This window comes from Hemiscyllium ocellatum, assembly GCF_020745735.1.
Source record: "Hemiscyllium ocellatum isolate sHemOce1 chromosome 27 unlocalized genomic scaffold, sHemOce1.pat.X.cur. SUPER_27_unloc_15, whole genome shotgun sequence".
Taxonomy (NCBI): domain Eukaryota; kingdom Metazoa; phylum Chordata; class Chondrichthyes; order Orectolobiformes; family Hemiscylliidae; genus Hemiscyllium; species Hemiscyllium ocellatum.
Window position 1 is genome coordinate 76585 of NW_026867482.1, and position 14416 is coordinate 91000.

The following is a 14416-nucleotide window of genomic DNA, read 5'->3' on the forward strand; positions in this document are numbered from 1 at the left end:
AGCTAAATGTGAGGTGATGCACTTCGGGAAGAATAACAGGATGGCAGAGTAGTTGGGCAATGGAAAGATCCTTGGTCGTGTGGATGTGCAGAGTCCATGTACAGAGATTCCTGAAAGTTGCCACCCAGGTGGATAGTGCTGTTAAGAAGGCATACGGTGTGTGAGGTTTCATTGGGAGAGGGATTGAGTTCCGGAACCACAATATCATGCTGCAACTATACAAAATACTGGTGCGGCCACACTTGGAATATTGTGTCCAGTTCTGGTTGCCCCATCATAGAAAGGATGTGGAAGCATTGGCAAAGGTGCAGAGGAGATTTACCAGGAGGTTGCCTGGTCTGGAGGGAAGGTCTTATGAGGAAAGGCTGAGAGACTTGGGTCTTTTCTCATTGGAAAGAAGGCGGCTAAGGGGGGATTTGATGGAGACATACAAGATGATCAGAGGATTAAATAGTTTAAACAGAGAAAGACGTTTTCCCAGGATGATGATGTTAGCTTGTACGAGAGGGCATAACTACAAATTGAGGAGTGATAGATTTAAGACAGATGTCAGAGGCAAGTTCTTTATCCAGGGAGTGGTAAGGGCGTGGAATGCCCTACCTGCTAAGGTAGTCAACTCAGCCACATTAGGGAGATTTAAACAATCCTTAGATAAGCGCATGGATGATTTTGGGATAGTGTTGGGGAACGAGCTGAGAATAGTTCACAGGTCGGCGCAACATCGAGGGTCGAAGGGCCTGTTCTGCGCTGGATTGTTCTATGTTCTAAACTTAGTGCAGGAGGCTGAAAGAAATGAGTAGCTTTAAAACAAAAACCTCTTGGCGCTCAAAGCTTTCAATGAGAGTCTGAGCCCGGTGGTAAGTTCAGGTAACCTTTATTGCAACCCAACTTTGTTACAGTTTCAGATCCCCCCAGCAAAAAGGCAGAGAAAAAGTAGTTGCTTTTTGAACAGCTCAAGGTGAAAGTGCACACACCACACCTCCCCTGTCCCCTCCTCACTGTCTTTACTATTGGTCAGCACCAAGTTGTCCCTTTGTAATTGGATCCTTGGTACAGCCGTAACCCGGAGGAAGTATTGCCTCACTCAACAATTTCAACCCATACCCTGTCTCCAAGTAAGTTTCTCCCCGCTCCTTTGCCAGTGTGGAGAGGGCAGTGTAGAGTCAACCAGACTGCTGTGGGTCTGGAGTCACGTGTAGGCCAGACCGGGTAAAGGATGCAGCTGGAACGACTGAGTGTATCCTTTCCCACAATGGCGGTTCCCTTCCCTAACAAGGGAGAGAGGGAATCAGATGGGGGCTTTCTCCCCTGCACCACCCCCTCTCTGAAATGGTCTCATCGTTAGATTCCAAACTCCACATTTCTGACCGTATACCAATTCTGCCATCTGTCGTGGCGGGATTCAAACCTGGGAATCTCCGGAACTGGGTTGATATTCCAATCGATAATGGGACTCGGCCGTCACTCCTTCAATCCCCCTGTGAAGGCACGTGAACTGGCTGGTGGCTCCGCAGTTGGGAGGAGTAAGTGAAGCCCTTCCCGCACTGAGAGCAGATGAACGGCCTCTCCCCGGTGTGGATCCGCTGGTGCCTCAGCAGGGAGGAAGATGTGCTGAAGGCCTTCCCACACTCGGGGCAGCTGAAGGGCTTCTCCCCCGTGTGGACCCTCCAGTGGGTCAGCAAGTGGGAGGAATACCTGAAGCCCTTCCCACACTGAGAGCAGGTGAATGGCCTCTCCCCGGTGTGGACCCGCCGGTGGGTCAGCAGGGTGGAGGAATCACTGAAGGCCTTCCCACCTCCGGGGCAGCTGAAGGACATCTCCCTGGTGTGGACACGCTGGTGCCTCAGCAGGGTGGAGACCTGGGTAAAAGCCTTCCCGCACTCTGAGCAGCTGAACGGCCTCTCCCCCGTGTGGATCCGCTGGTGGGTCTGCAGATGGGAGGAGCAGGTGAAGCCCTTCCCACACTGAGCACAGCTGAAGGGCCTCTCCCCCGTGTGGATCCGCTGGTGGCTCTGCAGGGTGGAGGAGCAGGTGAAGCCCTTCTCACACTGAGAGCAGGTGAACGGCCTCTCCCCAGTGTGGACCCGCTGGTGGGCCAGCAGGGCGGAGGAATTGCTGAAGGCCTTCCCACACTCGGGGCAGCTGAAGGGCTTCTCCCCCGTGTGGACATGCCGATGTCTCCGCAGGTTGGAAGAGCAGATGAAGCCCTTCCCGCACTGAGAGCAGGTGAACGGCCTCTCCCCGGTGTGGACCCGCTGGTGACTCCGCAGGGTGGAGGAATCGCTGAAGGCCTTCCTACACTCAGGGCAGCTGAAGGGCCTTTCCCCCGTGTGGACACGCTGGTGCCTCAGCAGGGTGGAGGCCTGGGTAAAGGCCTTCCCGCACTCTGGGCAGCTGAAGGGGCTCTCCCCCGTGTGGACATGCTGGTGGGTAAGCAGGGCGGAGGAATTGCTGAAGGCCTTCCCGCACTCGGGGCAGCTGAAGGGCCTCTCCCCGGTGTGGACCTGCTGGTGCCTCAGCAGGGTGGAGACCTGAGTAAAGGCCTTCCCGCACTCTGGGCAGCTGAAGGGCCTCTCAGCGGTGTGGACCCGCTGGTGGGTCTGGAGGTTGAAGGAGTAGGTGAAGCCCTTCCCGCACTGAGAGCAGGTGAATGGCCTCTCCCCCGTGTGGATACGCTGGTGGGTCAGCAGGGAGGAGACGTGGGTAAAAGCCTTCCCGCACTGAGAGCAGCTGAAGGGCCTCTGCCCTGTGTGGACATGCTGGTGGCTCCGCAGGGTGGAGGAATCGCTGAAGGCCTTCCCGCACTCAGGGCAACTGAAGGGCCTTGCCCCCGTGCGGACACGCTGGTGCCTCAGCAGGGTGGAGGCCTGGGTAAAGGCCTTCCCGCACTCTGGGCAGCTGAAGGGCCTCTCCCCCGTGTGGATCTGCCGATGGGCCAACAGGGCGGAGAAAAACATGAAGGCCTTCCCACAATCGGGGCAGCTGAAGGGTCTTTTCCCCGTGTGGTCCTGCTGGTGGGCCAGCAGGTGGGAGGAATGTCTAAAGGCCTTCCCGCAGTCAGTGCAGGGGAATGGCTTCTCTCCACTGTGACTGCACCGATGAGTCTCCAGGGTAGACGGGACACGGAAGCCTTTCCCACAGTCACCACACTTCCACGGTTTCTCCACGCGGCGGGATTCCTCAGGTTTCTCCATGGCCACAGCTTCAGCTGCTCACAAACACATGTGGAGCCCCTTTCTGCCTTGAAATCCCCTTCCCAGGCCATATAACTCTTTCAGGCTCCACACACAGTGCGCTGCAACAGTGGGGTCTCTCGTCCAGTCCCACTAATGCTGAAAACATACTCAGACAGGAACCAAAAAGCGTTGATCCCTCTCACAGAAATCACAGTCAAAAACTGTCCCGATGGATTGAGTGACTGTCAGACATTGACATCAAAGTGAGGACTGCTGACCCTGGACAGTCAGTCGAAAAATTTGGCGCTGGAAAAGCACAGCAGGTCAGGCAGCATCCGAGGAACAGGAGAGTCAATGTTTCGGGCATAAACCCTTTATCCGTTGATTTTGAAACTTCAGTCTTCAGATTTTCAAATACTCTGCAAAAAGAGATTATAAAAGTCATCACTATCAGTGCAGGGTAGAAATTCAGAACAAGCAATTCTACTTTCTGTGGAATATTCTTTTACTGTTCCACAAAATTGAAAGCACCATCCCACTCTCCCTTCCCCTCTGTTCTCACTCCGCTCTAACTAATTCCCCTGAAGGTGCTGATTCAGGATCTTACAGGGACAGAAAAATCCAAAACATCAAGACTGACATCTCTCTGAATTTTGGATAACTCCACCTGAAAGTTACTATCTTTCACAACACTGGGATACTGCTGAGAGTGAGCAGGTCTGATTTTGGGAACCAAAAAAAAAGTGACCATTAAGTTGAACCTGCAATGCAGCTTCTTGAGGAAGGACCAGACACAAAATGGTTAACGACCCCGGGAAGGTGGGAGCAAAATGAGACATCAAGGCATTAACACCAACACACTTCAGTCAAACTCTTCTGCTTCCCAGTCAGGGTAAAACATGCTCTGAAAGTCCAGCCTTCACAACCACACTTCTGCTTTCACCGAGGACAATTAGAATCACACAGCACAGAAACAGACCCTTTGGCCCAACCTGCCCAGATATCCTAAATTAATCTAGTCACGTTTGCCATCACTTGGCCCCTATATGGGCTGGGTGCTGGCAGCTGGGACTAAATTGGGTTGGCTATCTTGTCAGCAAGGACGAGTTAGACCGAAGGGTCTGTTTCCGTGCTGTACATCTCGATTACTATAGTCGCATTTGCCATCACTTGGCCCTGACCCATCTGAACCCTTCATATTCAGATGCCCGTCCAGGAGCCTTGTAACTTGTCATCTTACCAGCACCCACCACTTCCTCTGGCAGCTCACGCCATCGCTCAAGCGACTCCACGTTGAAAGCGTCTGGTCTGGTGCACTAGGTGACATCAGGATAATCTCACATCGTTCCAGATCGCATCGATACTCAGTCAGTGGCTTTCCCGATCAGGATGTTGTCCGTGATCATACAGGTCAGCGGGTAGGCGATTCCCCCACCTCTTAGTTCAAGTATCTCTACGAGAACTCCCTTGCTGGAGGGTCCCTTGGAGACACTTCAACTGGACTTCATCGAGTTGTAGAAATGAGTTGAGTTGCTATAAATATGTTGTGCTTATTATCGATGTCTTTTCGAAGTGGACTGAAGCCTACCCTCCTCCTAATGCGACTGCTGAGACTGTGGTGAAGATTTTATTTAAGGAAATAATTCCTTCAGTATACCTGCGTGCACTGGCTCGGACAATGGACCACACTTTGTAGGTAATATTAACGGAGAACTCTGTTCCCAGCTTTGTATTTGTCGGCAACTGCATGGTGCTTACCCTCAGGTGGCTGGCCTTGGTGAATGTTTTAACCAGACTCAAGACTAAACTTGCCAAATTAATGGCCGAGTCTGGCCTCTCCTGGTTATGCTAATCCCTGTGACCTTATTCCAGATGGGATCTGTGTCTGCGGGCAAGACACGACTATCTCCAGCAGAGAGTCTCTCTGGTCACCCTCTCCGTACCCCTTGGAACGATTCGGCTCCCTTCTCAGTCCACGTCCACCACATGACTGAAGCAATGATTGGTTATGTTCTTGCTCTAACTAGTGTTACGCGTGCCTGTCACTCCCAGGAGCGTGCAGCCTCCAGTGATGTTCCCTCCCTTTCAGCCTTGTCACGGGTAGAGCCTGGTTCGTTGGTGCTCGTCAGAAATTGGACTGGCAAAGGTCTCCAACCTCGTTGGGATGGCCCCTTCCAGGTTTTACTTCCCGCTGAGCCTCGCCCCGCCTACTAGCGCACGTTCCTTTCACGAGACACGCCCCACCAATGAGCAACGCCCTCCCGCTAAAACCCGCCCCCAGGCTAAACCCCGCCCACCCAGGTATATTTGGAAGCACTAGCTTCTGCAGCGCTGCTCCTTCTGCGGGGAGCTGTGCTGCAGGATCATAAGAGACAGAATTAATAGCAAAACATCACAGTGTCATGCAACCGACGCAATATTTGGAACAAATCTAGATCACTGCTGAGTCCTTCATCTTTTAAAATAGGTTGCAGGTTTTACTTCATCAATATATAAATTCCAGAACATTAGATCAGAATCCCTACAGTGTGGAAACAAGCCCTTCGGCCCAACAAGTCCACACCGACCCGCCGAAGAGCAAAACACCCAGCCCAATTCCCCGTCAACCAACACTACGGGGCAATTCAGCGTGGCCAATTCACCCTAACCCGCACGTCTTTGGACTGTGGGAGGATACCCACGCAGATGTGGAAGGGGAATTGAACCCGGGGCTCTGGCGCTGTGAGGCAGCAGTGCTAACCACAAATAAAGGTGACATTTTCTGTTTTTCAGTGGCAGCAGCAACCCAGGAGTGGGGAGTCACTGATTTGAGGTTTTAAATTTGCAGTCGGAGAGCAGAGGTTCCTGGGAGAGGAGGGACGACTTATTTTTATTTCCTTCTTGCTGTATAAGTCAGTGGGTACTGTTGAGGCGGGAAAATGACCTTCCAGGGGTATGCACTGGGGCCCAGGTCTCTGGCACAGAGCCTGTCCCCTGTTGCACCAGAAGGGAAGGAGGGAAAGCAGGAGAGGGTTAGTCATTAGGGACTCGATAGTAAGAGGGTCAGATGGAAGGTTTGTTGGGAACGGACAAGACTCGCGGTTGGTGTGTTGCCTCCCAGGTGCCAGGGTGCCTGATGTCTCGAATCGTATCTTTGAGGTCCTGAAGGGAGAGGGTTTCCAGCCCCAAGTAATGGTCCATGTAGGTATCAATGACAAAGGTAGAAATGTGAGAAACTGAACTCACTCATAAATCAATCAGCCTGAGACAAAGCCTTGGAAACAAAAACAATTTATTACAGTCTTGCAGGTACCGGACGCTTCTGCAATCAAGCAGAAATGCTCACCAAACAGAGCACGTTAGCTTTCTTATTCAGTTTACAAGTTGCGGAATCACGCCTCATTTTTCCCATCCTATCATAAGCCGATTACTTCACTTGTTAGTTGTTTTTTTATCTGGCCAACCTGCTGTCCTTGTCTGCATTTTTTGTTCCTTGTTTGTTATGGCTTGTTGTTTTGTCCACTTTCTCTTATACTATAAGCTTTATTGTGAAATGCCCCTGTTCCTTCTTTTTGTGGTCAACTACAACACTTTAAAGTTATTTCCTAGCTTAAAACTATTTTCTTTAAAAGTCCCTCTATATTCATTAAAGTCTTAGCCTGGAGTATGCTACATGCTACAAGAATTCCGCGACCGTTTGGATAATGTTCCCCTTCCCTTCCCCCACTACACCCCGTCACCCATCTGCAAAAACATTTCTAATCTCCCACAGAATGAGGGAGAGGGAAGTAAGGCAGGATTTCAGGGAGCTAAGGTGGAAACTGAGGGCTAAAACAAACAGATTGGTTATCTCTGGTTTGTTACCCGTGCCACGTGACAGCAAGGCAAGGAATAAGGAGAGATATCAGCTGAACACGTGGCTGCAAGGATGGTGCAGGAGGGAGGGTTTCAGACTTTTGGATAATTGGGGCTCATTCTGGGGAAGGTGGGACTTGTACAAACAGGGCAGTCTTCACTTGAACCAGGTGGGAAATATCCTTGGTGGGAAATTTGCTGGTGCTATTCGGCTGGGGTTTAAACCAGCCCAGCAGGGGAATGGGAACGAGGAGTGTAGCTGCAGTCCACAGGAGGATGAGAGTAGGGAAGACAGGGACAGGATTTCAGGGTCACAGGAATGTGCTGGCAGACAGCGAAGTGGTTTGAACTGTGTCTACTTCAATGCCCGAGTATCCGCAATAAGGTAGGTGAGCTTGCAGCACGGCTAGGTACCTGGGACTTGGATGTTGTGGCCATTTCGGAGACATGGATAGAGCAGGGTGAGGAATGGATTTTGCAGGTTCCAGGGTTTTGATCTTTCATTAAGAACAGGCAAGGTGACAAAAGAGGGAGTGGCGTGGCCTTGTTAGTCAAGGATAGGAAAACGGTGGCTGACAGAACTTTTGATGAGGACTTGTCCACTGAGGTAACGTGGGCTGAGGTTAGAAACAGGAGAGGAGAGGTCACACTGCTTGGAGTTTTTTTTAAATAGGACTCTGCAGAGTTCCAGGGAAATGGAAGAGAGGATTAGCAAAATTATTCTGGGTAGGAGTGAATGGAACAGGGTGGGCATTATGGGGTCTTTAACTACCCCAACATTGACTGGAAATGCTTTCACTCTAGTACATCGTATGGATCAGTTTTTGTCCAGTGTGTGCAGGAGGGTTTTCTGACACAGTATGTCGAAGGGCTGACAAGAGGGGAGGTCACACTGGATCTGGTGCTTGGTAATGAACCAGGCCAGGTGTTTGATTGAGTGGTAGGTGAGCACATTGGAGAGAGTGACCATAATTCAGTTAGATTTCATTTAGCGATGTAAAGAGATAGGAACATGCCACAGGTCAAGAGTTATCGATAGGGCAAGGGCAATTATAATGTAATTAGGCAAGACTTAGGATGCATAGAATAGGGTAGCACAATGCAGGGGATGGGGATAATTGAAATGTGGAGTTGGTTTAAGGAACAGATATTGTGTGTCCTTGATAGATATGTGCCTGTCAGGCAGGGAGGAAGTGATAAGGTAAGGGAACTGCAGTTTACAACAGAAATTGCATCTCTTGTTACAAAGAAGGAGGAGGCTTATGTGTTGATGAGGCAAGATGGTTCAGATGAGGCGATGGAGAGCTACAGATCAGCTAGGAAGGATTTAAAGAGAGAGTTAAGAGCAAAGAGAGGACATGAGCAGTCTTTAACACATAGAATAAAGGAGGACCCGAAAGCTTTGTGTAGGTATCTGATGAATAAAACAACGATTAGGGTAGGAAGAGAGCCAATCAAAGACAGAAGTGGGAAGTTGAGTGTGGGCCCTGTGGAGATTGGAGAGGTGGTAATGAATCTCTCTCATCGGTCTTCACTCAAGGAAAAGGAGAATATTGTACAGGAGAAGAATGAGGTACGAGATATTAGACTCAAAAGGATCGAGGTTAGTTGCACACAGGTGTTATCAATTCTAGAAGAGTGAAAGTAGACAAGTGCCCTGGGCCAGATGAGATTTATCCGAGGATTCTCTGGGAAGCTAGGGAGGAGATAGCAGAGCCTTTGGCTTTGATATTTGAGTCGTCATTGTGTATGGGTTTAGTACCAGAGAGGAGGATTGCAAATGTTGTGCCCCTGTTCAAGAAGGGCAGCAGAGATGACCCAGGTAATTATAGACCAGTGAGCCTTACTTGTATTATAGGAAAGCTTTTGGAAAGGAATATTAGAGATAGGATTTATAATCATCTAGCAAGCAACAATTTGATTTCAGAGAGTCAACATAGTTTTGTCAAGGGCAGGTCATGTCTCACAAACCCCTGAGTTTTTTGAGAAGGTGACCAAGCATGTAGATGAGGGTAGGGCAGTTGACGTGGTACATGGACCTCAGTAAAGCCTTTGATAAGGTTCCACATGGCAGGCTGTTGAAGAAAATGCAGAGGCATGGGATTGAGGGTGATTTAGCAGTTTGTATTAGAAACTGGCTTTCTGAAAGAAGGCAGCAAGTGGTGGTTTTTGGAAAATATTCAGCCTGGAGTCCGGTTACTAGTGGTGTGCCACAAGGATCTATTTTGGGACTACTGCGGTTTATCATTTTTATAAATGGCTTAGATGCAGGCATTGGTGGATGGATTAGTAAATTTGCAGACGACACTAAAGTCGGTAGAGAACTGGACAGTTTGGAAGAATGTTACAGGTTGCAGGGGGACTTGGATAAACTGCAGAATTGGGCTGAGAGGTGGCAAATGGAGTTCAATGCAGCTATATGTGAGGTGATTCACTTTGGGAAGAATAACAGGAAGGCAGTGATCTAGGAGTCCACGTGCATAGATCCCTGAAAGTTGCCACCCAGGGTGGATAGTGCTGTAAAGAAGGCATACGGTGTGATCGGTTTCATTCGTAGAGGGATTGAGTTCCAGAACTGCAGTATCATGCTGCAACTATACAAAACGCTGGTGCAGCCACACTTGGAATATTGTGTATAGTTCTGGTCCCCATATTTCAGGAAGGATGTGGAAAACATTGGAAAAGGAGCAGAGGAGATTTATCAGTTTGTTGCCTGGTCTGGAGGGAGGGTCTTATGAGGAAAGGCTGAGAGACTTGGGTCTGTTCTCATTGGGAAGAAGAAGGCGAAGGGGGGATTTGATAGAGACATAAAAGATGATCAGAGGATTGGATAGGGTAGACAGAGAAAGACTTTTTCCTAGGATGGTGACGTTAGCTTGTACGAGAGGGCATAACTACAAATTGAGGGGTGATAGCTTTAAGACAGATGACAGAGGCTAGTCCTGCTAAGGTAGTCAACTCAGCCACATTAGGGAGATTTAAACAATCCTTAGATAAGTGCATGGTTAGATTAGATTACTTACAGTGTGAAAACAGGCCCTTCGGCCCAACAAGTCCACACCGACCCGCCGAAGCGCAACCCACCCATACCCTACATTTACCCCTTACCTCACACTACGGGCAATTTAGCATGGCCAATTCACCTAACCCGCACATCTTTGGACTGTGGGAGGAAACCGGAGCACCTAGAGGAAACCCGCGCAGACACGGGGAGAACATGCAAACTCCACACAGTCAGTCGCCTGAGTCGGGAATTGAACCCGGGTCTCGGGCGCTGTGAGACAGCAGTGCTAACCACTGTGCCACCGTGCTGCCCACAAATTGATTTTGGGATAGTGTAGGGGGACGAGCTGAGAATAATTCATAGGTCGGCGCAACATCGAGGGCCGAATGGCCTGTTCTGCGCTGGATTTTTCTATGTTCTAAACTTAGTGCAGGAGGCTGAAAGAAATGAGCAGCTTTAAAACAAAACCTCTTGGAGCTCAAAGCTTTTAATGAGTGTCTGAGCCCGCTGGTAAGTTCAGGTAACCTTTATTGCAACCCAACTTTGTTACAGCTTCAGATCCCCCCAGCAAAAAGGCAGAGAAAAAGTAGTTGCGTTTTGAACAGCTCAGGGTCAAAGTGCACACACCACACCTACCCTGTCGATAATGGGACTCGGCCGCCACTCCTTCAATCCCCCTGCCATGGCACATGAACTCGCTGGTGGATCAGCAGGGTGGAGGAATCACGAAAGGCCTTCCCACACTCTGGACAGCTGAAGGGCCTCTCCCCGGTGTGGATCTGCTGGTGGCTCCGCAGGTTGGAGGAGCAGGTAAAGCCCTTCCCGCACTGAGGGCAGGTGTACGGTCTCTCCCCGGTGTGGACCCGCTGGTGGGTCAGCAGCGTGGAGGAACTGCTGAAGGCCTTCCCGCACTGAGAGCAGGTAAAGGGCCTCTCCCCTGTGTGGATCCGCTGGTGCCTCATCAGGGAGGAGGTGTTGCTAAAGGCCTTCCCACACTCGGGGCAGGTGAAGGGCCTTTCTCCGGTGTGGACCCGCTGGTGCCTCATCAGGGAGGAGATGTCGGTAAAGGCCTTCACGCACTCAGGGCAGCTAAAGGGTCTCTCCCCGGTGTGGACACGCCGGTGGGTCCGCAGGGCGGAGACATGGGTAAAGGCCTTCCCGCACTCAGGGCAGCTGAAGGGCCTCTGCCCCGTGTGGACACGCTGGTGGCTCAGCAGGGTGGAGGAATACCTGAAGGCCTTCCCGCACTCGGTGCAGCTGAACGGCCTTTCCCCCGCGTGGAAACGCTGGTGGGTCCGCAGGGTGGCGGAAGACCTGAAGGCCTTCCCACACTCAGGGCAGCTGAAAGGCCTCTCTCCTGTGTGGATCCGCCCATGGGCCAACAGGGCAGAGAAATATATGAAGGCCTTCCCACAATCTGGGCAGCTGAAGGGCCTTTCCCCCGTGTGGCCCCGCTGGTGGGCCAGCAGGTGGGAGGAATGTCTGAAGGCTTTCCCGCACTCGGTGCAGGGGAATGGCCTCTCCCCGGTGTGACTGCGTCGATGAGTCTCCAGGGCAGATGGGACACGGAAGCCTTTCCCACAGTCACCACACTTCCACGGTTTCTCCACAGGGCGGGATTCCTCAGCTTTCTCCATGGCCACAGCTTCAGCTGCACACAAACACGTGTAGAGTCCCTCTCTGCCGTGAAATCCCCTTCCCAGGCCGTATAACTGTTTCAGGCTCCACACACAGTGCGCTGCAACAGTGGGGTCTCTCGTCCAGTCCCACCTGATGCTGAAAACGTCCTCAAACAGGAACCAAAAAGCGTTGATCCCTCTCACAGAAATCACAGTCATAAATTGTTGTGGTCCCGATGGATTGAGTGACTGTCAGACATTGACATCAAAGTGAGGACTGCAGACACTGGAGAATCAGTCAAAAAAATGTGGCGCTGGAAAAACAGCAGGTCAGGCAGCATCCGAGGAGCAGGAAGTGTCAATGTTTCGGGCATAAGCCCTTCATCTGTTGATTTTGAAACTTCAGTCTTCAGATTTTCAAATACTCTGCAAAAAGCAATTACAAAAGTCATCACTATCAGTGCAGGGTAGAAATTCAGAACAAACAACTCTATTTTCTGTGGAATATTCTTTTGCTGTTCCACAAAAATTAAAAGCACCATCCCACTATCCCTTCCCCTCTGTTCTCACTCCGCTCTAACACACTTCGGTCAAAGTCTTCTGCTTCCCAGTCAGAAGAAAGTGAGGATTGCAGGGCCCTTCAGGGCTCACGCCTGAAACATCGATTCTCCTGCTCCTTGGATGCTGTCTGACCTGCTGCGCTTTTCCAGCAACACATTTTCAGCTACTTCCAGTCAGGGCAAAACATGCTCTGAAAGTCCAGCCTTCACAACACACTTCTGCTTTCACTGAAGACAATTAGAGTCACACAGCACAGAAACAGACCCTTTAGCTCAATCTGTCTGAGTTGACCAGATATCCTAAATTAACCTAGTCACGTTTGCCATCACTTGGCCCCTATATGGGCCGGGTGCTGGCAGCTGGGACTAAATTGCGTCGGCTATCATGTGCAATAGAGCTAAGGGAGAGCCTACTGGGAACAGAATTTTGAGGACCATTGTCTACCAGATGTACAGCACAGAAATAGTCCCTTCGGTCCAACTCATCTATGCTGATCAGATATCCTAAATCAATCTAGTCCCATTTGACAGCACATGGCCCATATCCCTCTAAACCCTTTCTATTCATATACCCAGCGAGATGCCTTTTAAATGCTGTAATTGTACCAGCCTACACCACTTCCTCTGGCAGCTCATTCTTTACATACACCACCCTCTGAATATAAGGGACCTTTTAAATCTCCCCCAAACCTAAATCTATTACCCTCTACTTCTGGACTCCCCCTTCCAGGGAAATGCCTTGTCTATTTATCCTATCCATGCCACTCATGATTTTATAGTAATCTGTAGGGTCACCCCTCAGCCTCTGGTACTCAAGGGAAAACAGCCCCATCCTGATCAGCTCAAGCCCTGACAACATCCTTGCCAATCTTTTCTGAACCCTTTCAAGTTTCACAACATCCATGACATCCTTCCTACATCAGAGAGACCAGTACTGCACACAATATTCCAAATGTGGCCTAACCAATGTCCTGGACAGCTACAACGTAATCTCCCAAATCCTGTACTCAGACGATTGGGAAAGTTTTCAAAACCCACAAAAGACAACCGGGAAAACATTGAGGTATCAACACCGGGGGGAGGGGGGATGGTGGAGTGGAGAAGGGAAAGGAAGCCAAAAGTGCTGGAGCCAAGGCAGAGGAAGAACACAGGATGCACAGCCGGCTTGAAGCTGCATGTGCTGTTGCATTTACCTGTGGAAATCGGGTGCATTTTGAAAAGGAAAACAGAAAAGATATCTCCTCCTCCCAATCTCTGTCCTCCTCACCTGGTAATTATGTCCCATACCTGAGCTGACAGAGTCTGCTCCCTCCCTGGATTCACTCCCGTTGCTACAAGTAAACAGATTTTCCCGCGCCAGGATTTGCCCAGACGAGGGATTTTCATTCATTGTCACTTCCGTGTTGTGACGTCACGGAAGGGACGGGTGGGCGTGGCCAAGCGCCTGCGTTGTCCTGCGCCGTTTGTTAATATTCATTCGCTTCAGAGAATCCCCACAGATTGGGAACAGGCCACTCGGCCCAACGAGTCCACACCGACCCTCTGAAGGGGAACCCACCCATCCCGCTCTACATTACCCTGACAAATACACTTAACCTGCACATCTTCTCTTTGCTCTTCTTAACTCTGTCTTTAAATCCTTCCTAGCTGATCTGTATCCTTCTCTATCGCCTACTATGTACCATCTTGCTTCATCAATACATAAGCCTCATGGAACAGCATCATAAGACACAGAACTGATGTCAAAAGATCAGTGTCATGCAGCTTCATCTCTTAGAATGGGTGCGGGATTTGGTTCATTAATATGTAACAATGTTCTTGAGATGACTTAAGGTTTTATAAAAAAAAGACGTCCCCGCTCAGACAATGCATTAAAGGTGTGAGATTTGAGTCTGTCAGTATTATAATCTTGAATCAGACCGGTTCTGTTTCCAAAGTCGGAATTTGTAGAATATTACATGCATTGACTGCCTGCAGATTGTGTGCTTTTTGAACAAAATTGAATGTATCTGCAAATATAATTCTGCCAGTACAATTTCAACCCATAGAGTAGTGTGTGTGTATGCATGAGAAAGTGAGTGTGTGTGCATGTGAGTTTGTGTGTGAGAGTGCGCAGAAGTGTGTGTGTGCATGCTTGGGAAAGTGAGAGTGTGCTGGAGTATGAGGCTGCGAGTGTGATAGAGTGTTGAGGGGTGTGTGCCTGTCTGTCTGAGATAGAGTATG

The 14416-nt window shown here is 50.0% G+C and overlaps 1 protein-coding gene across 1 annotated transcript in view; it reads right to left on the reverse strand.

Moving 5' to 3' along the window:
• Positions 1–914: 914 nt before the first annotated feature.
• Positions 915–14416, reverse strand: part of LOC132807345 (zinc finger protein 850-like) — a 46795-nt gene continuing 33293 nt past the window's right edge. Inside the window, exons 3-5 of the mRNA XM_060821574.1 lie at positions 10710–11882; positions 2656–2924; positions 915–2571 (exon numbers count right to left, since the gene is read on the reverse strand). Coding sequence (XP_060677557.1) covers positions 1470–2571; positions 2656–2924; positions 10710–11882 — 2544 coding nt within the window. The 3' untranslated portion in view covers positions 915–1469. The remainder of the gene's footprint in view (positions 2572–2655; positions 2925–10709; positions 11883–14416) is intronic.